The 24,452-nt window shown below is 47.0% G+C and overlaps 1 protein-coding gene across 3 annotated transcripts in view; it reads right to left on the bottom strand.

Moving 5' to 3' along the window:
- Window positions 1-5,461: 5,461 nt before the first annotated feature.
- BRPF3 (bromodomain and PHD finger containing 3) overlaps window positions 5,462-24,452 on the bottom strand; it is a 34,616-nt gene continuing 15,625 nt past the window's right edge. For 2 of the 3 annotated variants that reach the window (XM_072730946.1, XM_072730944.1), the window contains exons 8-13: window positions 23,521-24,027; window positions 20,606-20,699; window positions 16,917-17,014; window positions 13,337-13,434; window positions 9,148-9,302; window positions 5,462-7,848 (exon numbers count right to left, since the gene is read on the bottom strand). In XM_072730946.1, coding sequence (XP_072587047.1) covers window positions 7,665-7,848; window positions 9,148-9,302; window positions 13,337-13,434; window positions 16,917-17,014; window positions 20,606-20,699; window positions 23,521-24,027 — 1,136 coding nt within the window. In that variant the 3' untranslated portion in view covers window positions 5,462-7,664. The remainder of the gene's footprint in view (window positions 7,849-9,147; window positions 9,303-13,336; window positions 13,435-16,916; window positions 17,015-20,605; window positions 20,700-23,520; window positions 24,028-24,452) is intronic. The other variant, XM_072730948.1, reaches the window with a different exon arrangement.

Genomic DNA, 24,452 nt, shown 5'->3' with positions numbered 1-24,452 from the left:
TCCCCGACCCTGCCTTCTTATCTCAGGCCTTCACTCCACGAGTGATTGGAGCAATTCCTTTGAAGTCGCTTCAGGGACTTCTGTGCCTTCATCCTGTGCTTCCGTGTCACCAAGGGCAGCCAACAGCAAACAGGCTCTCTCCATCCCTTTTCTAATCCTCCCCTCAAGGGCCTCATGGAAACCTGCTTTGCACATCCTTAATTTACACTAGGATACCAATAACTTGAAGGAAATCAGGGTCACGGACATGTCCCCAATGACCACAGCCTGAGAGGTAAAGGCACAAAACAATGGCATCAGCCAGCAGGCAAGGAAGGATTTGGACACAGTGTTCAGGAGATGGCTTCTGCCCTCCTTGAGGACTGGTGTGCTGGCAGCTTGGGTCTGAAGCTTGAGCCCTGAAGCCGGGCTCAGCGCTCCCCACCCCTAGTCCAACAGCCAGGGATAAGGAGAGTTGTGTTACTCTGAACTAAGAGGTAGCTTATTTCACAAAGAGCCAGTACAGGCATCTGGGTGGCACCGAGAAATGGGTTCCCCAACGGAAAAGCACCTTGACCGGGTAGTGTTGCATGGAAGAGGAGAAACCTTGCTGTATACAGAGCTTAATGGAAGCCGGTCAACAAGCCTGCCTGGAGCAAAGCTATGGGCTGACAGTGCTAAGTGTTGGCAAGGACGCTGAGCACCTGGACACCCATATAACGCTGTGGGAGGGCAAACCATATAACCAACAGAAAACTGGTAGAGACTCCTAAAGCTAAACACATAAGCTTTATGCTAAAACTAAATGCTTAAAGCCAAACCCCGTGACCTAACACTCCTGGGGATATTCTGAAGAGAAATGGGTGCTGTGTTGACAAAATGGCACATACAAGAATGTTCACAGCAGTGTTACCCATGCATGAGGGCCCCAAACCGGAAACAACCCAACAACCAGCAGCAAGAGAACGGACAAACACGCTGCAGTGTATTTGCACAATAGAATACTATTCAAGCAAACTGTGGCCACATGCAAAACAGGGATGGAGTTCAGAGACATAACGCTGAATGAAAGAAGCCAGACTCAAAAGAGCCCATATTCTATGAGTCCATGATATGACGTGCAAGAATAGGCAACACTAATCTATGGCCATAGAAGCCTTGACAATAGTTACCCTTAGAGAAGGGGGATATTGCCTGGGAAGGAGTATGAGGAACTTTCTGGGGCACTGGAAATGTTCTGGACTTTAATGTGGGTGGTGGTTTCATGGGTGGATACACATGTAAAAATTATACATTAAACCTAAGGTGTGTACCTTAATTACTATATGTAAAGTTGTATGTAAAACAACAGTAAAGGGACGCCTGGGTGGCTCAGTCAGTTAAGTGACCGACTCTTGGTTTCCATTCAGGTTGTGATCTCAGGGTAGTGAGATCGAGCCCTGCATCAGGCTCTGCACTCCACAGAGAGCCTGCTTCACATTCTCCCTCTTCCTCTGCTCCTCCTCCCATTCCCACATGTTCTCTCTCACAAATAAATCAATCTTTTAAAACAACAACGACAATAATAGAATTCAAGTTCTAAAGCTCCACTGCTTCTGCAGCCTAGCCTGACTACCTGGCTGTTGGCTTTGCCCTCAGAACAGAGTTGTGTGTAGCTTGGAGTGACCTTCCCTGCCAGGTGCTGGTGGCAGAACCTGAGGGCAGAGTGGGAACTTCTCAAGCTAGAGAAGAAATGACATGGCCCTTGGGGGTGTCCTTATTCACGGATATTTGAACACAGGGCGGAATTTGGTCTAGGATTTATTTCCATGGAGCACACAGAGTAGCAAAAGCACACCAAGTAGCAAATTTCCTGGGATAGAGATACATAACTCCCACTTCATTTCCACTGCTGGAGACCATGAATATGTTAGCAAAACAAAGGGGAAAAAAAAACAAAAACAGGCAACAGTTGGCTTGGGCCAGTTTATGACACACAGCAAGGCCAAAGTTAGGCAGGAGAGTGGTTGGGCCTCATGTTCCAGTCATGCCAAGAACTCCTGCACTGATGTCAGAACACACAGCCTCTCGGGACAGCCGATTACCCAGCTGCCCAGTACAAGAAACTGGAAGTACATGCTCTATCTGGCAAAAAACAAGAGACTAAAGGGAATTACATGAAAATGGTAGAAATGGTTATTTCTGGGTAGTACAAGTCATCGTATTTTCTCCTTTTAAAACCAACGTTCTGAATGAGCTAGCGAACAGCAAATTTTATAACCTTCCATCACTAGCTCAGATAAAATCCCTTGGGTGCCCTCCTGGACCGTGTAGCTAGGGGAGATGGGGCTGACTCCGGGGTACCCGTGCCTCTAGCACCCTTGCCCATCAGGAGCCGTCAGTGCTGAATTGCCAATGCTGCCTCTATGTCTCTCAAGCCGCTACAAGGCTGAGAGGAAGAAGGAGGAGGAACTCACACTGCTTAGGAGCAAGGGCGATTAGAGTGAAACCAGCTATTTCCAATCCACTTCCCAAGTGCCAAGCAAAGGATACAGTATACTTTGACCTAACAATGCAACAACCCTTCTGAAATTTGGGGACATAGCCTGAGTCCTGGCCCTCTCAGTATTTACCTTGTGGTGGCTCAGTCGGTAAGCATCTGCCTTTGGTTCGGGTTATGATCTCAGGGCCCTGGGATCGAGCCCCACGTCCGGCTCCCTGCTCAGCTGGGTGTCTGCTTCTCCTTCTCCCTCTACCTCTCCCCCTGCTTGTGCTCTGTCAAATAAATAAATAATCTTTTTAAAAAAGGATATTAACCTTGTAGAAAATACATGTATATCCATTTTTTCTTTCCATCCCTAGCGCCGTCTGCTGCCCTTGGAAGGGAAAGGGCAAGCAGAAGGGCACCCCCAAGTGCCAAGGTTGAGTCAGAGACCCTTCTAACTCCGGCCTAGCAGACACACACCTCTGGCCCCACTTCCCCCCACACAGTGAGGCAGAAACCTCTGCCCCACCTTTTTGAGGAACCATATCTCCCCTGCAACGTCGTCCTCCTTCCCTCACTGGCAGGGTCAGATAAAATGTTCGCACTCGTCGTCGTGCAGATGCCGCAGGAGGGCTTGCAGACCCAGGGGCAGCCCACCCTCTGTCTCCCCTCGGCACTCCTCCCAGGGCCTGGGAGTCTCACCACTCATCCCTCTTCTCTCAGAGCCAAAGCTCACAGCCTTGCCTGGTCAGGGAGTCCATCTGGAAGGCAAATTCACACTCAAGTGTTAATGACAATTAATACATTAACAGAAGAGGCCACGTTGACAGGGTTTGGCAAATGGCTTTAGTTATATTTTAAAACTTATTAGGAAAATGATATTTTGTATTTCTAGTCAGTACCTACCCTCGCATGCTCCAGTATCATAGTATTTTAGACACCGGTCCATGAATTTCGATCACAGTGTTGACAGAATTCATTAAGGATACTTCTCACCTGGAGAGCTCTGAATACAGGGGTCCATGGAGAGTGGCAAGTGCTGGGTTCTAGGTTCTCTCTGGTTCAGCACTACCCTTTCCTGCTCCGTGATGCTGAGCACATGTGACCTGCCTCTTTCTGTGAAATGACCCTTAGGTGACCCTTAGGACTGGACTTCCTCCTCATGAGGCCCTCTTTCCCAGCCGGCCACTGTCCTAACTGCCTGGGTGGGCTCCAGTGCCCCCACATTTGTTTCATGTGATCCTACCTTCCTCTTGAACTCCAGGCCCAGTCCAATCTGCTTACTGAGGGTGTTTCTTAGATGTCCCGTGGGCAATGCAAACTCCTCAGAACTAGGTTCTCCTCCCCCCCGCCCCTTCAAACCCACTATTGATACCTCCAGCCATGTAGCAGCCCTGTCTCCGAACTTCCTGCTTTTTGACTCGGACAGCTAATCAGTTGCCACGTTCCAGTCCTGTCCCTTCCCTTGTTCTAATCCTCCAATGCTGCACTAATGCCTTGCCCTGGCTTCAGGGTCTTCTCTTACTTAAGTCAGCCTCACAGAGGCTCAGAGAAGTCGAGTACCACACTTGAAGTCACGCAGTCAGTGAGTGACAGGGCTCTGAACCCCAACACACCCTCTTGCCATCTTCAGTGGCCACCAGGCAGATGGGGCGGCAGTTAGTTACTGGAGTGGAGCAAAACCTCCCTGAACCCTCTCTTTACCACATCTTTTCTTCTCATCCTCACCTGCTAATAATACCCCACCCCTCTGATCATTTTTCCTTTAGGTACAAAATGGTTTTATAGGGTCATGTCTCATTTTGCTCTAAATACTGGCCTTGTAATTCAAAATATACATGCATCAACAGGGATCTTTAAGCCCTTTTCAGGCTTGAATTAATTTCTTCATTCTTCTGAAAGCTTTTGCTATCCAAACGTGATCTCTGCCAAACTCCTCCCCACCGTGGGAGCCTCACGCAGCCTCACGTGGAGCTGTCTGCGACATGTCTCGTGAACCTGGTGGTAAGCAGCTTGTGCACCTGCATCCTGTGGACCAGGGGCGTGTATCTCTGTGTTCCCAATGCATAATTCCAGAATGATCAGTGCCTCAGAGGTACTGTGTCAATGTTCTATCAAATTAAGCACTTTTACACTCTAGTGACTTCACTAAGAATTTCGAGGGCCCCGTGGAGGTGGTGATCAGGAGTCCCTGGTCCCCTAGTCACACTGCTGTGACACATAACTCCCAGCTAAGTACAGGAGCCAAGCGGGAGCACAAAGAGAACAGGGGAGGCGATGGGGAAAAAGCTGTCCCCAGCCCAGCAACAGGGCACTTAGTCCCTGGGAATGCTCACTCTGCTCTTGAAAATGTTCCTTTCCAGAAAGGCTGGAGCCACAGGCAATGGGAGAGGGGGGCTGGTATAGAAAAGGCCAGTATGACCTTGAGATGTTGTGGAGCCCACTAGGAAACGCTTGGCCAGATCTCTCTCCCAGGATTCTGCTGTCATTACTTGGCTGGCTGTCTTTGGACAAGTCTTTTAATCTTGCTGTTTTGTCATCTGTAAAATGAAGACCAGGTAGGCGCTAGGATCCCTTCCAGCTCTGAAAGGAGAGAGGCCCATGTTATGCCTATGTGTCCCAGCTATCTATCTATAGAATGGGGACGGCAACAATGACAGAGGAGACATGAGCATTCTTGAATAAACAGGTGCCAGAGACATAGGGCTACTTCTCCCACCCCATGAGGAACAGATGCTCCCAAAGGGACAGGGCCACCAGAAAGCTGAGGCATGGGAAGGCGGGTTGGACCTTCTACAGAACTGAGAGGGCAGTGCTGTTTGGGAGGGAAACAATGCCAGAGCCCATCTTCACACACCTCCTGGGGATTCCAAGAGACAGAGCCCTTTCGGGCTGGGAGCCTGCAACAGCTAGACAACCCCATTCTTAATGGCTCCTGCCTTCTGGGGAGGGGGTGGGCTACGGGGATTAGGAAGAGAGGGGCAAGCCCCCACTGAGGACACCAACACAGCACGGCAATTGCTGCCCATTAGAACATTTATTTCTCAGAGAGAAAATAAGTTTCAGACAGTCATATTATAGTAGGTAAAATTAACTTTTGTATTCTTTACAAGCATAGATTTTTCTCTGTTTATTACCTCTCTTATACCATCTGTTATAAACAATTCTAGAAAGCAAATAAAGTCACTTTCTACAATAAATAGAGCATCGTGTGCTTCACAGCAGACGCGACCGAGACACATAGGCCCCATGCCACAGCAGGATCTGAGCCGCTTCCCGTTCTAAAAGAGCAGTTTTAAAAAATGAGACTCAGAGAGAGACTTTAAGAGTCAAGGAGATTGGAAAAAAAAAAAAAAGAAGAGACTAAGAAAGAGAAAGTGTTGGGCGGGGAGAGACACAGAGAGAGAGAGAGGGAGAGAGAGAGAGAGAGAGAGAGAGAAAGCCCCGAGATCTTACAACACAGGTTGAGACAAAGGTCACAGAGTCCACAGCTGACCGACTACCTGGGGAGAAGGGGGGACACATTGACTCCTTTAAATAAACCACACTGTGTGCATTTAAAATACTCAGCCACACAATGGAGGACTCCAGGAATGGAAACTATAGGCCTGAATAATTTAGAACAGTATTTTACAATTATATATACACCATGTCCTTCCCTAGCCATATGCTGTATTGTATTTTTATTATTGTACAAAATCCAAAACCCCATCCTTTAGGTAACAGAGAGTTTTGTTGGTTCCCTTTTAAACTCTGGCTCATGTCCCAAACATATAAGAAGTTGTGGTGGTTGGTTGGTTGGTTGTATTTTTAAAAAGTCGAGTGTGTAAAAATGGCAGTGATCTCCCCAGTGACTTTGTTTTGTCCAAAACTCCCCTATGAAAAATTTAAAACAATTAAAAAGAACATCAGGTTAAAAATCAACATGGCGATCAGTGGCCTGCGACCTGGCCCTGCGACTTTGGTGCTTAAGAGGTGAGAAGAATCATCCAGAGAACAGACACTGAAGCCTCTGAAAGTTGTGTTTGTCAGTCAGCATTCCCCGTTTCACAGTTTGGTTTTTTTTTCCCTTCCGTTTTTGAGAAGGTGAAGGTGAGGAGGGAGGTTGAAAGGAGGAGAGGGAATGGGAGAGAGGGTGTGAAATAAAAGCGTGGTGTCCCCTGGAGTTCGGGAGTGGGAGAAGCAGAGGCTGGGCAGGGCAGAGCACAGGCAGGGAGATGCTGGGCTGTGGGCACCACCATCCGTGGTGGCGGAGAGTGAAGCCCCCAGAGACAGGACAGGAGGGCAAGGATCAGACCCGCTGAAGAGCACAGCTGCACCCCACAGCCCTCCGCACCCAAGTGGACAGATGAAAGCTCACCCAACCAGCCTGGTCTGACAGGAGCCTGCTAAGCCTCAGCCCGTCTCTCGGCACACAGGGAGAGGACAAAAGGGGCCTGCCTCAATTCAAGGGGGCAAGCTTCCACAGCCTGGCCTTAGCTGTGTGTCTGCAGCAAATGGGGGGAGGGCATGCTGGTGGAGGGGTCACCCAAGTGGTAGGCTGTCCTCTGTCCTGGGCCCTGAGGAGCCAGGCAGAGGTACCCACCTAGCATAGCAGCTGGCTTCAAAGGGAATGAGACATAAAAAGAAAAAAGACCAGTTTGGTGACAGTTTCTGTCCATTTGGCACAAAAGAAAGGAAAGGAACAGGGAGAAAAAGAGACGGCACTGGTGCAAAGATGGGATGGGGAAGAGGTATGAAAATGGGTGATGGAGGGGAGAGAGGGTGAGCTCTGTGAGCTTCCCCGCGGGACCCTCGTGTATCCACAGCACCTCTGGGGTCAATTTCAGAGTGTCACTTGCCCTGAGGTGTAGTTAGCCGGAGTGGGGAGGAGGGGGCCAGGCACACCTTTGAGAAAGAGCCTAGGACTTCTTGCCTTCTGGGTTCAGGTGCATCTCCTTGGCCAGGCCTAAGCCTCACAGCTATTTCTACTTCTAACTGATTCTTTAGTGGACTAGCCCCCGAGCAAGCTCAGGTGGGAGTTTTTGGCACACAGCAGGCCCACCAGGGGAACCACACAGTTGTTCAAAACTGGGGCCTTGCCCTTGAGGAGGACATAGCCCAGTCCCTGGCCTGCTGTGGAAAGGGGAAACTGCCGGCCATAAGACTGGCTGGGGCAGGAAGAGGCCTCTGTGCCTCAGGGGACAGAGGCAGGGCAGGCAGACACAGGCAGGCCCTGCCCTTACAGGTAGCTGGAGGTGACAAAGGAGTGGGGCCCCCGGACCCGGCTCAAGTGGATCATTGCACGGTCATAAGCCACCTGCACCGACTTTCGGATGCTGGTCTTGCGGCCTTCCAGCATCTTGAGCTTGTCCACGGTGTCTTCCACACCCAGGGGCAGCACTTTATCCCTTGGAAGCCACTGCCTAAAATACAAGCACAGTGAGAGGCCTGGGCTGCAGTGGGTCACACAAGGGGGCTCCTCTGGGCCCATATGCCCAAGACTAGCAAAGCCAGTGGAGGGGATAGAGCAGAAGGAGATGGACTGGGCCAACCCAGGCAGGAGGCCACCAAAAGACCTGTTTGCAGCCAGGCCCTTCCCTGAACCCATGGCACTCAACTCTGAGGGCTGTCATGACCCAGAAGCCGAGAGGTCCATGTTACAGTTAGCTCCACCTCACCTTGGGGCATCAGGGAGCTCTGGCTAGGAACTGGGGCCAATACCAGGAATCAATGATTCCTTGGTGGTGTCCACACCTCATTTTTTTTTTTTAAAGATCCCCAGGTAAGTCTAACATCTGGCTAAAAGCCAGCCTTCGGAGCCAGATCTTGGTTCATATCCCAGTTCTGGCAATGGGGTCTTGGCTTTCCAAACCTCAGCTTTCTCATCTGAAAAATGGATTGAGAGGGGACTGGTGAAGATTTAAGGATTAAATGAGATTATGTATGTAAATAAATTTGCACAGGGGCATGGAGTGAACAATAAATGGTAGCTACTGTTATCTGGGTTAGCTAGTCCTACATTTTCTCATTCTATAGAAGCAGAGGTGAAAGAAGTCTCCTGGTGCCAAGAGAAACCTTGAAGGGCAAGCAAGCCCTTTGCCATGGAGCCCACACTGCCCAGAACCAACCCACTCAATATCCGCCCACTCCAGGACTAAGACACACATGCCCACGGCCACGGGGAGCTCTCAGCCGGCTCTCTTCCTCTCCAGGAATCACCCTCCAACAAGGGAGCTACATGACCCAAGGTGACCTCCATCTCCAGGGGCAGCCAGCATTCAATGATTAGTTGACACGAAGGTACAAAGGTGCAGGCCCAATTCCTGGTATCATTAACAAAACCCCAGCTCCAGGGCTCCCCTGAGGATCAGTGGAGGCCTTCATAGCAAGCGTGCCACAGTTCAACATGTTCCCCTGTCTAGCACTGCAGCCCTCATCCCCACAGGTCTCCCCTGTAAGTCTCATTATAGAAATTTCCATCTCACGGTGTTTCTCAGGGAATCTGATCTGAGACTCTCCTCAGTTACTATTAACCTGTCAGGAGCAGGCCAACTGCTGGTAATGGTAGTTACCCTGCCTCCACTCACCTTACCTGAGTGGAGGCAGGGTAACGGAGTCTACAGCCCCTCTGTGGACTTCCCCAGCATGGCAGTATTTGCACAGCCTCCCAGTTGGGCCCCTCAGTCCACACCCTGGTGCAACCTCCTGAAAGTAGCACTCACCAGGTGCGCTTGTTGTCAAAGAAGAGGACAAGGAAGAGCTTCTCTCCAGCCTCGGCCTGTTTCTGCTCTCCCAGCTTCAGCACATCCAGCGGGGGGACAGGGATGGGGACACCATTGTGCAGGAGGCCCTCCCGGGGCATCTTGGGATCGATGATCTGGAGACAGGAAAGGAGAAGGTACTCAGCTGCGGGTGGATGGGGTGAGCAGAGCACGCTGCGCCAGGACCCCCTGCTGAACCACCCCTTACCAAGCTATGCAGGGCCTTGGTCAGGCCCACAGCCAGGTGATAAAGGGAGCTAACCTCCTCTGTGAGTGCCAGGACCCCCAAATGCAAGTCCTGACTCTTTCCCAGTTCATTTGCCTAATCCTCCAGCCCTGCCCAACCAGTTCTGATGAGGGAGCTTACTCCATGAACCCTTGGGGGCCCAGAGCTGAAACAGAAGCAATGTGAATCCAGTATGGGAGTGTCAGAATTGAGGGGGTATCTGTGATGTCCAGGCCAGACTGGCAAATTCCTTCTTCCCAACATCCTTTAGGGGGAGTGGAAGCCATTTTTTCCCTTATCAATTGCCATTTAAAATCGCTATAATTCACTTCAAAAACTCTGGTGCCTCCCTGGACACCATGGCCATGAAGGAGGTTCTGGATCAGCAGAAGAACCCATCCCTTTGGTTCTACCTAACAGAGCCCTGAGTACCTGCTACCTTCCTATCTGACTATAACTGTCCTCCTGTGTGCATGAGATACCTTTCTGTCACTTCCATGTAAGATCAGAATGAAGCGGTAAGACTGAACTTGAGGGGTTGCTGGAGAAGGGAGAATGATGTGGCCAGAAAGAAGGGTCACTGGAAGAATTTGTGCTCGAGGCGGCAAGCTCCACAGAACAGGAGCTCAGCAAAACACCCAGTGGCATTGACACAACAGTTATCTCTAGCTCTATGAAACACTGACAAAGTGACCAAAGCCCCTAGTTATTCACATATCATCATTTTATTTCATCTTTTTTTTTAATTTTTAATTTTTTAAATTTCATCTTCTTGCTGATGCCGAGAAGTCTGCTGATAGCTACCTGCGGAGGGAGGAAAGCACCAAGCCCAGAGGAGGACAGAGTGGGCTGTGGCCATGGTGGCCTGAGCCTCTGCTGCCTGCTGCCCTGCACAGCCCCTGTTTCAAAGCAGTAAATACTCTCTGTGTGCTGAGGCTGGAGAGGCCTGGAAACTTACTGAGGAAGTGGCTTTCTCCAGAGATGCAACAATCTTAATTTCTATACCCGGTCCCAGGGGGCCTGTTCTCATAATAAACTGCCCTAGCTATTTACCTTTGGGTGTCTGCCAGCTTCCCTACTTCCCTCGCAAGATAAGCAGCTGAAAGCAGGTGTTCTGGTTAAGAGTTTACTCTAAGGAAGAACCATGCCAACCCAGCCCCCAGCTGTGTAATTTGGTCAAAACTCTATCTCCCAGCCTGTCTGTACCCACCAGGATTAAAGCTAACTAAAATTCCTAACGAGAACCACCACACAAGCCCTCCTGAACTTCCTCAACGGAACGAGACAGTGGGCCTCTCTGGTATGTTTCCTCTTGACTAAGCCATGCTGGCTCCCGCCTTGGAACAAGGGGGTAGATGGTGAAATATGTCCTCCCAAGGCAGGAGCAAAGTGGGCAAACTGCCCCTTAAGGAGAGTTTGCCTCTCCTTTTAAAGAAGATACAGGCAAATATGTCCCAAAATAATAAACAATGGACCATTCACTCAAATGTTATTCAGATGTAAAACAGCATGGCTTATGATACACTTTAACGCATTATGTGATAAATGTGTGTATACACAATTATTATGGCTGCACTACATAAACAAATACAAGTGACGCAAAATGCTCACAGCCGACATGCTAGAATGGTAGGGTCCCTGCTGCTTTTCTCTATTTTTCCAAAATTTTGATAATATAGATACATTATTTTAGAGGAAAAAAAAACAAAAACCCTTTTTTTAAAAATGAGAGTCAAAAAAAAATTTAAACTGTATATTCATTATGGATACAAGTACATATTTAAGTATGCACAGGAGAACAATTGGGAGAGTGTAAACCAAAATGAAAACACAGGTTATGTTCAGGCAGTGGGTTTTCTCAGGTGGTGGCTGAATTTATTTAATCATGAAAGAAAATGTATGATTAAAAAGATAATTAAAATGAAAAAAAAAAAGCTGGTTTTAGATCAGTTTTGTTTTGCACTGTGAGACTTAAAAAAACAGTACCAAACCTGTACAGCTTTAAACACTTCCTTGACAACTACTGGCTGTCTCACTGACAAAAGGGCACAGAGCCTTGTGAAGGCAGGCCCCAGGCCCAACCTCCTCAGCGGTTGGATCACAGCGTGGACTCCCCCACATGCCACTGCTAAAGGGGGAGTGAGGTAGGTGACATGGCTTCCAGTATGGCCCCAGCAAGCTGTATGACCTCTTAGAGCTGTACCTTCCTCACTAATCCCAAAGCGTCAGAGTTCCTGCCCTCTTGACCTTAAGAGGCTGTTATTAGAACTGAAAAAGCCGGGCAGCCCTGGTGGCTCAGTGGTTTAGTGCCGCCTTTGGCCCAGGGTGTGATCCTGGAGACTCAGGATCAAGTCCTGCGTCGGGGCTCCCTGCATGGAGCCTGCTTCTCCCTCTGCCTGTCTGTGCCTCTCTCTCTCTGTGTCTCTCATGAATGAATAAATAAATAAACTCTTAAAAAAAAAAAAAAAAGAGTTGAGAGAAGCCCAGAATGTTGTATGCATGCAAGTGGTTGGCAGGACAGTGGACAACCCTGGCTATAGATCTGGAAAGCTTTAAAAAATATATTCTTATTTTTTAGGGGTGGCTCAATAAGCATCCAACTCTTGATTTCAGTTCAGGTCATGATCTCGGGGTGATGGGACTGAGCCCTGTGTCAGGCTCTTGTGCTGAGTGTGAAGCATGTCTAAGATTCTCTATCTCCTTTTCCTTCTGCCCCTTCCCCTCTTGAGCTCTCGTGCACACACATGCTCTCACACAAAAAAATTAAATTAAAATTCATAGCTCAGTCTGGCCTTAGTCTAACTGGGTTGTTCTGAGATAGGACCTCAGTATCTGTATTGTTTAAAAAATTCCCCCAAGATTCTGGCATGCCCAAAGGTTTAGAATCACTATCTTCTAGTGCCCAGTGGACATTACCTCCCCGATGCAGACAGAGTTCTAAGAAATAGCGATCAAGGTGGTAAAAATGGAATTTTCAGCTACTGCTACATTGGAAAAAATAGAAATTTTAGCTCCTACTGGTGGGAGTAGGAACTGGAAGTAACTTTCTAAAAGGGTAGCTTGGCAATTTGTATCAGAATTTTGCAGACACCTTGTCCCAAGAAGGCACCCTAAGAATTCACTGTACAGAAATAATCATGATGTGCACAGAGTAAAACTACAGTGATGTTTATTGCCAGCTATTTATCATAGTGAAAAATTCAAAACAATCTAAATGACCCAACTAAGGAATAGTTAAAAAAGACACATGCATACAACTGAGGATAATGCAGTCGTTAAAGTGATGTTGATAAAGAATGTTTAATGACACAAGACATGCGTGTTCATGGAACGCTGTTATATGAAAGGGAGGTTAGAGTATGGTCTCATATTTACTCACTGAAAAAAAAAAAAGTTAAACAGATATATACCAAGAGGTAATCTCCGAATAGACGAGACTATGGGTGATTTTGAACTTAGTGGCTCAGAACACAGGCTTTGAAAATCACATTTTGATTCTTGGGCTCAAATTCCAACCCTGCCATTTAATAGCTAGATGACCACATGCAACAGATAGCTCCTCAATTTTCTTCCCCACAAAATGAGAAAAACCATATCTCAGTATTTCAAGAATTTAGCATGACAAATGTTTAAATAAATTCTTTACAATGAACATGTAGTACTTTTATGCACAAACAAATGCTATTAAATTCCTACGAGCCCTAGTCTCTATCTTCATACTTTTACCCTATTTTGAGTGCTCCAAGCTGGGGACCTTGATGGTTTGACCCACCCAGGCTGGGGCAAAACCTCCCTCTCTTCTGCAGCTAAAGGCACTCTCCCACCACACTCTGCTGGCTTGATCCAATCAGATAAGCCCCCAAGGCAAGACGGGGTGAGAACAGCCCAGAGAAGGAAGGGGGGTGGTGTCTGGGGCAGACTCACCAAGGCAGGGTAGGAGGGATAGCCTCGGCACTTGGCCCACACCAGCTCCAGGGGCTCCAGGTCTCCGCGGTCTTCAAAGGGCATCAGGAGGCTTCTGCCTGGGGGTCAGGAGGGGAGGAGACAGCACCCAAAGGGGACTTGGAATGGTGCCCAGGAGGCCTGCCTGTGGCCTCCATTTGACTGGAGCAACCCAGGAAATAAGTCAGCAACATCCCCTCCGCCCTTGCTCTTCCCTGCCCTTTCCTTAGTTCTTAGACTAGATCAGGGGTCAGCAAACTTGTTCTGTAAAGGGCCAAACGGTAAGCATTTTAGGTTTTACAGTCCACATGGTCTCTGTTGCAAACTACTCAACTCTATTGTTGTAGCATGAAAACAGCCACAGATATTCTGCAAAGGAATGAGTATGGCTAGCTATGTCCCCATAAAATTTTATTTTTAGACACTGAAATTTGAATTTCATGTAATTTTCATGTGTCACAAAATATCTTTGTTCTTTTGGTTTTTTTCAATCATTTGAAAATGTAAAAACCATTCTTAGTCTGTAGGCCCTACAAAAACGGGCAATATGTGTTTGCTGACCTCTGGACTAGAACCCTAAGATGGTACTCCTTGGAAAAATGTGACTGCTCCATCACCAGGACCCTAGGAAGAAAAATAACCACCCAGCTTGGCAAAGCCATAAACTGCTCTCTGGGGCTCCCTAAATGATAGGCCTCATGATAGAGGCTTCACAGAAAAAGATCCCTGCAACAGACATTCCAGTAAAACCACTTGCTAAATGAGTTCTTTTCTGACAGGGCCACGCCTGGCCATCCAGGTCACCTGGATACACAGCACTCAGCAGAGCCAAGCAGGTCTGCAGGTCCTTCATGTGCATGCTTTTCTCAGAACCTTACACTGGGTGTCCCACCTGGAGCAGCACCACATCTCTCCAGCTTACTCCTTTCTGCACCTGAGGCACTAGCACACATGGATGGACACACTTCACAAATGCTCCTGAACAGAAAGAGGAACCTCCTCTCTTCCCCTCCCCACATCTATAAACTGGGAACTCAAGGGGACCACACTTGACCAAGGAAAAAGGCCCAAATCCCAAAGAGTGGAAATTATGTTCCCAAGGAAATACTACCACCCTCATGATTTCTTAAAAATATACTACTAATAATAAGGTATTTTTAAAAAAGATTTTATTTATTTATTAGAGAGAGAGCACACACGTGTGCACATGAGCAGGGGGGGAAGGGGCAGAGAGAGAGAGGGAGAAGCAGACTTCCCACTGAGCAGGGAGCCTGTTGCAGGGCTCCATACCAGGATCCCAGGATCATGATCTGGGCCTAAGAAGATGCTACATCTGAGCTGAAGGCTGATGCTAAACCAACTGAACCATTGTTTTTTTATGTGAGTCAATACCAATAACAACAAAAAGATAAAATCCAATACACAGGCTGTGGGGAAACTGGTGCAATCATATACTATTGAAGAAAGTGTAGACCAGTCTAATCCTTAAGAATGTAATTTGGCAGGGGTGTGTGGGTGGTTCAGTCAGTTAAGCACCTGACTCTTGATTTCTGCTCTGGTCATGATTTCAGGATCATGAGATTGAGCCCTGCATAGGCTCCATGTTGAGCGGGGAGTTCACTTGAGATGCTCTCTCTCCCTCTCCCCCTGCTTGCAGGCACTCACTTCCTCTCTTCCTCTCACTTTCTCTCAAAATAAACAAATAAATCTTAAAAATATATATAATTTGGTGGTATGTCTCAAGAACCATTAAAAAATATATGAATCATCTGCTTCAGTACATTCCTTCCATGGGAATTTATTCTAAGAAAAATAACTTTAAAAATGAATAAAAGGATTTTGAACCAAAATACACATTTACTACATTATGCATAGTGTGAAAAGTCAGAAATAACCAAATGTCTAACAACAAAAGGGTTAAGTAAATTATAATACACTAACTGAACAATAAATTGTTCCATAATATGAGATAAATAAAGATCATGTCAACATGAAAAAGTATGAGATAACACTGAAAAATGCATAAAATTAAATGTTCTGGATTAACATTTTGTTAAAAATGTGCCTGAAATAAACGGAAGGCCACACAGAGAAATGAAGACAACTGTGTTAATTAAGGTGATAATGGGAGAGTAGAGGGTCAAAATTTTTAAATTTCCTTTGGCATCATTTTACAAGAACGTGGTTTTAAAAATAAGGATAAAATGTCACTACCAGAATCACAATGTATGTGCCAATCCGCTGACAGTTTTGCACTGGATGCTGTTCCAATTTATCTAGATATGAGCCCTGCTTTCTGGGCACTGACAAACAACAGTGAAACACGCAGGCATGCATTCCTCAACACACATATGAGAAAGAAACTGATAAAGGAAAGTAAAGTGGTTGGGAAAAGGAAAGAAGCCCTGACACCTGTGTGTTAGATGGAAACTTCAAAGACAGGGCACCCAGAGCACACACCCTCCACAGGAGGACTGCACAGAGGTGCACTTGGAGAACAGCCTGCCTTGTACCCACTCCACCTGAGCACCAGCCAGCCCTCCCCCCTTTGGCGCTGCCTTGTCCTGTTCTTGAATCCCTCGTTCTTGGACCAGCTGGAGTAGAATGTCTCCTGAAGACAAGGCAGAAAGCAATGGATCACATGAAATCACAGGGCAATGTGTGATTCAGTGATCCAAGCTCTCGCTAACCACTCCAGTGAAGGCAGACTGGTAGTGTCTCTAGAAACTACAAAGACACACTTCTTTCAAGTACAGCAACTCTACTTCTCTATAGAAGTATATGCTTGGGCAGCCCGGGTGGCTCCGTGGTTTAGCGCTGCCTTCAGCCCAGGGCCTGGTCCTGGAGACCCAGGATCGAGTCCCACATCAGCCTCCCTGCGTGGAGCCTGCTTCTCCCTCTGCCTGTGTCTCTGCCTCTCTCTCTGTCTCTCATGAATAAATAAATATAATCTAAAAAAAAAAAAAAAAAAAAGAAGTGTATGCTCTCCAGAGATACAAAATGATCTATGTACAAGGTTGCTCACTGCAACACTGATTATAACTAATATGTGAAAACAGTCTAAATGTCTATCTGCAGAGGGCTGGCACTCCTAGATAATGGGATATCAGGCAGCCAAAAAAAAGCACAGACGATTTCCAAGACATATTAATTGAAAAAAGGCATGGTTTAGAGGAACACGTGTCTATTAGGCTTCTCTACCCACTCTCCTGAATATATGCACAAGTTTTGGCTTATATATGTATAAACTACATCTAGAGAGACACAAAAGAAACTGCTAACAGTGGTTGTTCTAAGGAGGAGAACCCTGGCTTTTCATTATGTACCTTTCTGTACCTTTTTGATTTTTGTTATCATGGACATATATTACTATTCAAATTTAAGATGAACCTAAAAAAAAAAAAAAAAAAAAGAAGCATATGAATGACCTGGGAGAGGGGGGTGCCATCTCTGTGCCCAATGCCCGAGAGCTTGGAGGAGCTACTGGGTCTGGCTGCAGCCCACAGAGCTGGTTCTTTGGAAGGCCTGGGCCCCCTAGATCCACCTGTATACCGCTCCTCACCTGAGCTGCTGTAGTCAGAATCTCCATTTACACCTTCCAGGAAGGGGACGCGAGATAGGGCTGGCTTCCCACGGCTGCGTTTGGGGGGCGTCAGACCACTGCATACAGAGCAAGAAGGCAGAGGGAGCGAAATGAGCAATTTCATTGACTAACGCACCCACTGCTATTCTATCTCTGAGAGAAGTGGAGGTGTAAAAACCCTTCAATGAAAATGGCTTCTCACCTTCCCCTAAACAACTCACACCAACCCATGTTATGCTTCTGACCATAAAAGTTCCATGAGGCTTTGAGGGACCATTTCATCCTTGTGGAAGTACTCTAGAAAGAGATGCCTGCTTCCCTGCCCAGGGACTTTGGACTTCACCCAGAGAAAGGTCACTCTAGGCACTTGTCAATCCTTCTGGAGTCTAAGCAGCCTAGTCAGGAGGAGGGCCAGTCTTACATTTGTCCAGAATTCTTTTACTCTGCAGTTCATATTCTTTCTTTAGAAACCAATTTATTTTTGAGGTAAAAAAAAAAAAAAAAAAAAAATAGCCTCTTTCCTAAATTTCCTATAAAGGACATATCTTACTTTTGTAATTAGAAAAGACATTTTTTAATTGAAAAAAAAAAATCCACTTCTTACTTACACTTTGTATGTGAAGTTTTTCTTAGACAGAGATGGATTTTTTTTAACAAGCAGACCAATTTTTTTCCATATGGTTACTGCAAAGAGGTATGTATGTATGTTTAATACATATATATTATACATGTTATATAATATATATATATTTTAGGTAGACTAGAAGGTATTAGAGCAAAAATGAGAATAGTAATACCAGAATAATGCCATAACTGGAACCCATCCAAGCATCTGCATTTTTAAATACCTCTCAATGGAATTCTAACATACATCCATAGTTGTGAGCCTCTGGGCAAGAATGATGTGGCTAGGGCTTTTTCCCATCCAAACTTTGAAAAGTATCACTGCTATCTAATTTTTTTCAACTAAAAAAAGTGCTTAAAAGATGGGGCAACAATCCACAGAAGAATAGAAACACTTGGGAAACCCCTGCTTGGGAAACCCCTGGTGGGATCAAAAAAGGCTGGTGAGGACTGCTTGGTGAGTAGCATACTCCTGTTCTACCAAATCATAGCTGACTTTATTATAGTCTTATTCAGAAAACCTTATACAACCATAACCCAATGAATCCTAATCCATCAGTAACTGGCAGGTTGGTAGCTTTTTTCCTGCTAGTCAAAATTAGGACCTGTTTGAGAAAAAAAAAAAAAAAAAAACTAACACCCAGTTTACATTTCAGATTCAGTTCCCACTCACCCTATAATAATCTGTCACTGGGTTTAGAGACTCAAAGGCCTCTCAAAGTTCCTATCTTGGATCTGGGGAGACATCTTCAAATACAATAAAAGGGGGCACAACAAAATGGTTAAGAGAGAAACTCTGGAGCCAGACTACATGGGTTCAGAACCTGCCTCTTCACTTCATGAGTTCTGCAACCTTGAGCAAGTGACCTACCCTCTTTGAGGCCAGTGTTCCCCATGTGCTGCTGTGAGGATTTAGTGGATTAATACACAGAAAGCACTCAGTACAGCATATACCCAGTACTCAATAAATGGCACATGGTAGTTATATAACAAATATTATATGAAGGGCAGTAAATTTTAATGTGTCACTTTAAATACCATAAACTACTAGTGTTGTACTATCAGATGATGAGCTCTGACAAGGATGAGCTCAATAAAATAAGACGTAACGCTTCAACTAGGTCCGTGTATTCCTGTTTCATGGAAAATCACAAGTGACTCAACATGACCTGCATTTCAGCCCTCTTTCTAAGTCATGCACACCTAAGCAGCCAATCCAATCTATAATTATTTTGTTTACTAGTTTAACATTCATCTCTTCCTTCTAGAAGACAAGCTCCATGAGAACACACACCTTATCAGTACTTAGAACAATGCCTGGCTTGAAATAGGTGCTCAATTATTAATAACTGAATAAGTGACCCATAAAAAGAGGGCACAGCCCCAGTCTGCTCAGAAAATCCTCAGGAAAGATAATGCCAGGACAGGGGAAGGGGATGGGCTTAGTGACCACAGGTTTTTTCAAGATTCTTTCTATCTCTGAAATTATATGATTCCAGTTTATTAAGTAAAATCTTTCTCTATATAGGCACTACCATAGTGTGCAGGGTCGGGGTGGGGGGGAGAAAAGAAAGAAAAAGAAAAATCCTCTAGTTGGAGTCCTGAACCTCTTGTTTTAAACCCTGAAATTCCATTGAGATCCACTGAGTTAAAGAGAAAATGCTTTCCAAGGGCATTGTTCCCACACTGAACAGGGCTCCACAGAAATTGGTGGAATTCTGCACGAATGCAAACACACGGCCTGACCAGCAGGCTAATCAGAAGCTGGTCTGGCTTCCTTCCTGTGACTTCATGGCTGCACAAGAGCTCTTCATGGAGCGAAGGGCCCAACATACCTTCCATCTTTAGTCAAGAGCTAGGAGGGGACAGTCTGATAATCCCACTCCTACTCCAACCCAATGAACTGCGTTTCCAGCCACCATTATATCTGAAGGGAGTTAGGAATTCCAGCCCAGGACCAGGGTGAAAGCATCTTGTAAGATTCTGAAAGCTCTGCCTCCTCTATGACTAATAACTGTTTCTTCCCCACCCACTGCCTCTATGTCTCTAGAGGCCATGGAGGAAGAAAGCTAGGGTGATCCTGAGGCTTGGTAGAGGAAAATCTCAAAGGAACTATATGCCACAGCAGGGGTCCTCCCACACTGCCCCCCCGACCTCCCGCCGCCTCCCCTGAGCCCAGTAGCCAGGGTAGAGTGAGTACCTAACAAAACACATGCTCAACCTGCCAACCTGCCAACCTGCCTTGGAAACACTTTAAACATAGTCTTTTGGTGCTGCCCTGGGACCTTTCCTCCTCTACTCTGAACCCAGGATTCATTATCATGTTGGGAATCATGAGTTAGCCTTCAGGACAACTTGTTTCTCCTCTGTGGCACTGAGGATCTCCCATCTCCAAGAGTCCCACACTTCCTGGTGTCTTGCAGAGCACTCATAACACAGAGTAGAGATTGCATAAACTCTTGGACTTGGAAGAAACTCTAATGTTCTGGTCTCAAAAATCCTCTCTTCCAATAAAAGAATGGGAAAAGAAAACTATCCTTTCCCAACTCAAGGAGGGTAAAAGAGTTAGGACCTTTGAATAACAGGCTACTCCAAACTTCCTATCTGTTCAATTCTTATTTGCACACCACACCTCTAAAGAAGGCTTGGTTATGATGCACCAAAAGGCAAAGTGCAAAACCATGTCTGTAACTGGGTTATCAGAGCAGCCCAGCGGGGTGGGTGGGGGATTGGCTCAAATGTTAACTTTGCTGGGCAATTGAAATTTGGCTGTCCCTGCTGTCTGGAACCAAATTCAGCTCTACAAACCCTGTAAAGCATCAGCGCCACTCCTCCCCTCCTAGTCAGATCAGGCTTGAGAGTCAAGGGTCACACCATTTCCTAGGAGCTACCAGAGTTACAGACCAGAGGTCTCAAGAAATAGCCAGGGAGGAGGGAAGAAAGAAACTTAGATAAGCAGGAGGAGGCTCCATCTGTAGCTGAATGGAGAATAAAGGGAGAGGTGGTGGAGCTGCCAACCAAGCTTTGAGAACAACTGTTCTTACCTGCAAGCTTCAAATGCCAGTCCACCACTGAGACCCAAACTACATTCTGAGTCAGACCCGCTTTCGGTGTGTTTTCCAAAGCCGTTGGTCACGCCTGCCAAGGACACACAGAGTAAGCCTCAGTGCAGAAACCTCCTTCCCCCTGACACACGCTATAGTGTGAGGCAGCTGCCTCAGGAGGGCTGAGTGAGGACTGGAAAGGGTGGCTGCTCCTTCTCATGTGGGAAATGGGTCTTGGGGGACGGAAAGAACCTGACAAAGATTTGGGGGAAATGTTGGCTAGGGCAATGAGTAGACACTGCATTTTCCTTCCCACCCCTCTGCTTTTCACTTTAAGGAAAGAAAACATAGCACACAGCTCACACCAGTCACTGTCATTTGGCTACAAAAGGAAATACCAAGACTTCCCCACTCCAGCTGGCTCCTAAGTCCCTGAGATCTGCTTCTAATTTCAAGCCTGAATTATCAGGGAGCCCCTGTCTCTTGGGGAGCCCACCCACCTTGCCTCTTCAGATAAACACTCACACACCCTATCCATCACACAGCTGGCAACAGCTAGCTTCATTCTTTTGGGATGGTGTCAAGGGAGGTTGGAGCAGGGTAACGCTGTGTCAGCCACACCCGGAGATATCTAGCAGAGCTAGGCAGAGCTGAGGATGGGAGGACTTCAATAGATCTAAAGCAGACCTGACCTTCCTGGATGGAGAATCAAAATTCCTGGGTTCTAGACTAGGCTCTGAAATATAGGTCCCTTTTCCTTTTTAACCTTTGCCTCTCCTTTTGTGAAGACAGTACCTTCTTACTTATAGAAGACAGTATTAATTATGAATCAGAGAAGGTCTGTTTATAGGATGGGCCCCTTTGGAGGCAAATGAAGGCTGTCTGGTCATCCCAGGGACATGATGCTCATTAGCTGCAGAGGCTTCAACTCCCTATTATCCGATTCTTAATCACAATCCAGCATCCCACAAGTCAGGCAGCTGAGCCAAGAGCTCAAGAGCTCTCAGTCACAGATAGCTTGGCCAGAACACTGTGAGGCAAGTTACACCTGTAAGAGCAGGTGCCTGAGCCAAGATATCTGGACTCCAGCCTGGCTCTGCTTCTAACATTATGGCTTCTGTTTAAATCACAAGCCAGCTGCGCCTCAGCTGCATGCCTGCCAAAGATCAACACCTGTTTTTGTAAGACTCCACTAAAGTCATACGGAAATAGTCCTCGATGCCAGGCCTCTGGGATAGTAGGAGATGAACAGATTCTAGCAGATTCCCCGAACAGTGGGCCCTCTCAGGTTGGATGAGCCTGACATCCAGACCTACTTCCCAATAGCAGGATTTTTCAATTTTAGTGCACAGCGCTCTCAGTGCTGTGTGGCTGCTCCTCACAGAGCGGACAGGACAACAGTAACTGCTACCATCAACTGCTGCGTACTAAGTGAGTCCCATAAGGGGTTATCACTAGCCCCCTACTGGAAATGAGAAACAAGCTTGAAAGGTTAATCTGTCCCAGCATACATAGCTGGTCAGAAGATGGGATGTAAACCCTGGTCTGCCTAACTCCAGGCCTCAGACTCTCGATTCTATATACTAATCTACTGCCTTAATACGGGGAGGCTTGGGCCAAATGGGAAGGGAAGGTATTGCTGGAAACAATGTGTTAAGCAGGAAGACAAAAAGGCAATGTGCTGGCCACACAACCCAAAGCTACCACATAAAAGGACAAGAGAGCAACACAAAAAACAAGAGCCAAGAGCAGGCCCCTCCCACCAAGTAAGCTGCCCTCCCTTATCCCACTAAGACTAAGCTATATGTCTGCACCTCCAGGCCCAGCTCACCTATCCAGCCTTGGTTCCTGATGCTCCAGGAAGCCCCCCTCCAAACTGTCCCTCGCAGGCACTCCGTCCTTGTTTCCATGCACCCAGGCATGAGCCCTTGGCTCCATCGACTCCTCGCTATTCTGCCCTCATCCCACAGAACCAGCTCAGGCACCGCCTCCTCGTGGCGCCTTCCCAACTCCTCCAGCTCCTAGTCTCTGAACGCCTCCAGCAGTGCTGTTACATAATCACGTGCGGCCTGGCACTCTAACATCGCTGCACCTTAGGACACCATGTGGTCTCCTGCCTGGGTTGTGAACTCTCTCAGAGCTGGGGCTCAATCTGACCTGCCATGACCAGCTTGCGCTGGACATGTAGTAAGTACTCTTTAGTGATGGAGCTCCCATTACCTGCCTCTGGAACCCCACTTCCAACCATACCCTGGCTAACTGTGCTGCAGCCACACTGGTTTCCTCACTGGTCCCCAGGCATGCAAGTGTGTTTCTACCTCCGTGGCCTGTGCACTTTCTAGCCTATCTTTTTGAAGTGTTCTTCCCCCAGATATCCTAATAGCTCACACCTTAACTCCTCAGATTTTTACTCAAATGTCTCCTCCTGTCCTGGCCACCATCTCTAATACCACCCCAGTATCCTCTATTCCCCTTCCCTGCTAGATCTTTCTGTATAGCTTCTAATACAAGATACAATCCACTCATTTGCTTCCAGTTTTTCTCCCCTACAAGGGAGATTTTTGCCTTTTGTTCATTGATTTCTCCCCCCCAAGTGCCTACAATAATGCCTGATAGAAGTATCTGATGAATGAATGAAGTGAAGGTCGGAATCACTTTATGGCACATAACTTTGCATTCCCCTCAGGGCCAAAGAGGGCCCCAGACAAAATCTGGTCCTTTGGAATTACTTTCTCAAAGCCTTTTCTTCCAGGCCAGTACCCATGTGCCAGGCCCAACTCTAAGCTACAGAGCCCCCAATGCTTCTATTGGTGTCCACAGGGACCATTAGGGAGGCAGCCAACTAGGGGAGGTGTTGGCTGGCAAGGCAAAGCAGGAAAGTAGATGAGAAATAGAGAAGTCACAGGTATGGTCACCTGTCTCCTCCTCCTGCCGGGGGGACCTCTCCCCTTCGCTCTCACTACAGCTCCTGCTTCTTGGCCGCTTCCGGGAGTGTTGCTCATCCTCGATGCTGGCCGGAGAGGCAGGAGAGCCCACTGCACCATGGTCCTCACCATTCTCTAGGGCCCTATCTGGGCTCCTCTGTAGCTTAACCCCATTCTTGGCCTTCTTGAAGAGGACTGACGTGCGGCGGCCCACGCCACTGAGTGGGGTACCAGCAGGGACATCAGGGGCCATGAGAGACACTCTGTTGATGCCATTGTCACTGAGCAGGCGTTGCAAGGGCTCACTCCCAATCTGCAGAGGTGATTTTTCCAAGAGCTCATCCTCTTCCACCTTTCTGGGCTTTAGGAATCGGCTTGGAGGTTTGCTATCATTAATGGGTTTCAGAGTAGGAGGGTCTGGAGGAGAGTCTTGCTCAGACAGGGAAGGTGCAGGCCCAGTGGGCTCCAGGGTTGGTGGGGGAGGCAGTTTGGAATCGTCTGTTAGAGAAAAAGAGAACCTGCTTGAACATTTTAGAAAAAGTCTGTCCCTACAAGCCAGATAATGACACTGATAACCACGAACCAAAGGCTTGGGGCTATTATAAATTTTGACACATATCCCAGGTCTCCTGTTTGAGACAAAGAGAATGTAAGATTAAGTCTTATCTACATTAGTTAACTATAAACTGTATGTATTAGAATCACCTAGGAAGTTTCTTAAAAATTCCAGTGTCAAGGTCCTATCCCAGACCAATTGAAACTAAATCTCTAATGATGGGGTATTTTTTTAAAAGGCTTTACCAGGTGAGTCTGATGAAACAGAGTCACAAATCATTGCACCACACCTAAGAAAAGCCACCTGACTTAATCAACTTGCCTGAACTCAGGCAAGTTCACATTTACAGATTAGAAATATACAACTC

The sequence above is a fragment of the Vulpes vulpes genome, chromosome 1, assembly GCF_048418805.1.
Source record: "Vulpes vulpes isolate BD-2025 chromosome 1, VulVul3, whole genome shotgun sequence".
Lineage (NCBI taxonomy): Eukaryota > Metazoa > Chordata > Mammalia > Carnivora > Canidae > Vulpes > Vulpes vulpes.
The sequence above is the reverse complement of the archived record's forward strand: the minus strand, read 5'-3'. Positions and strand labels throughout refer to the sequence as shown.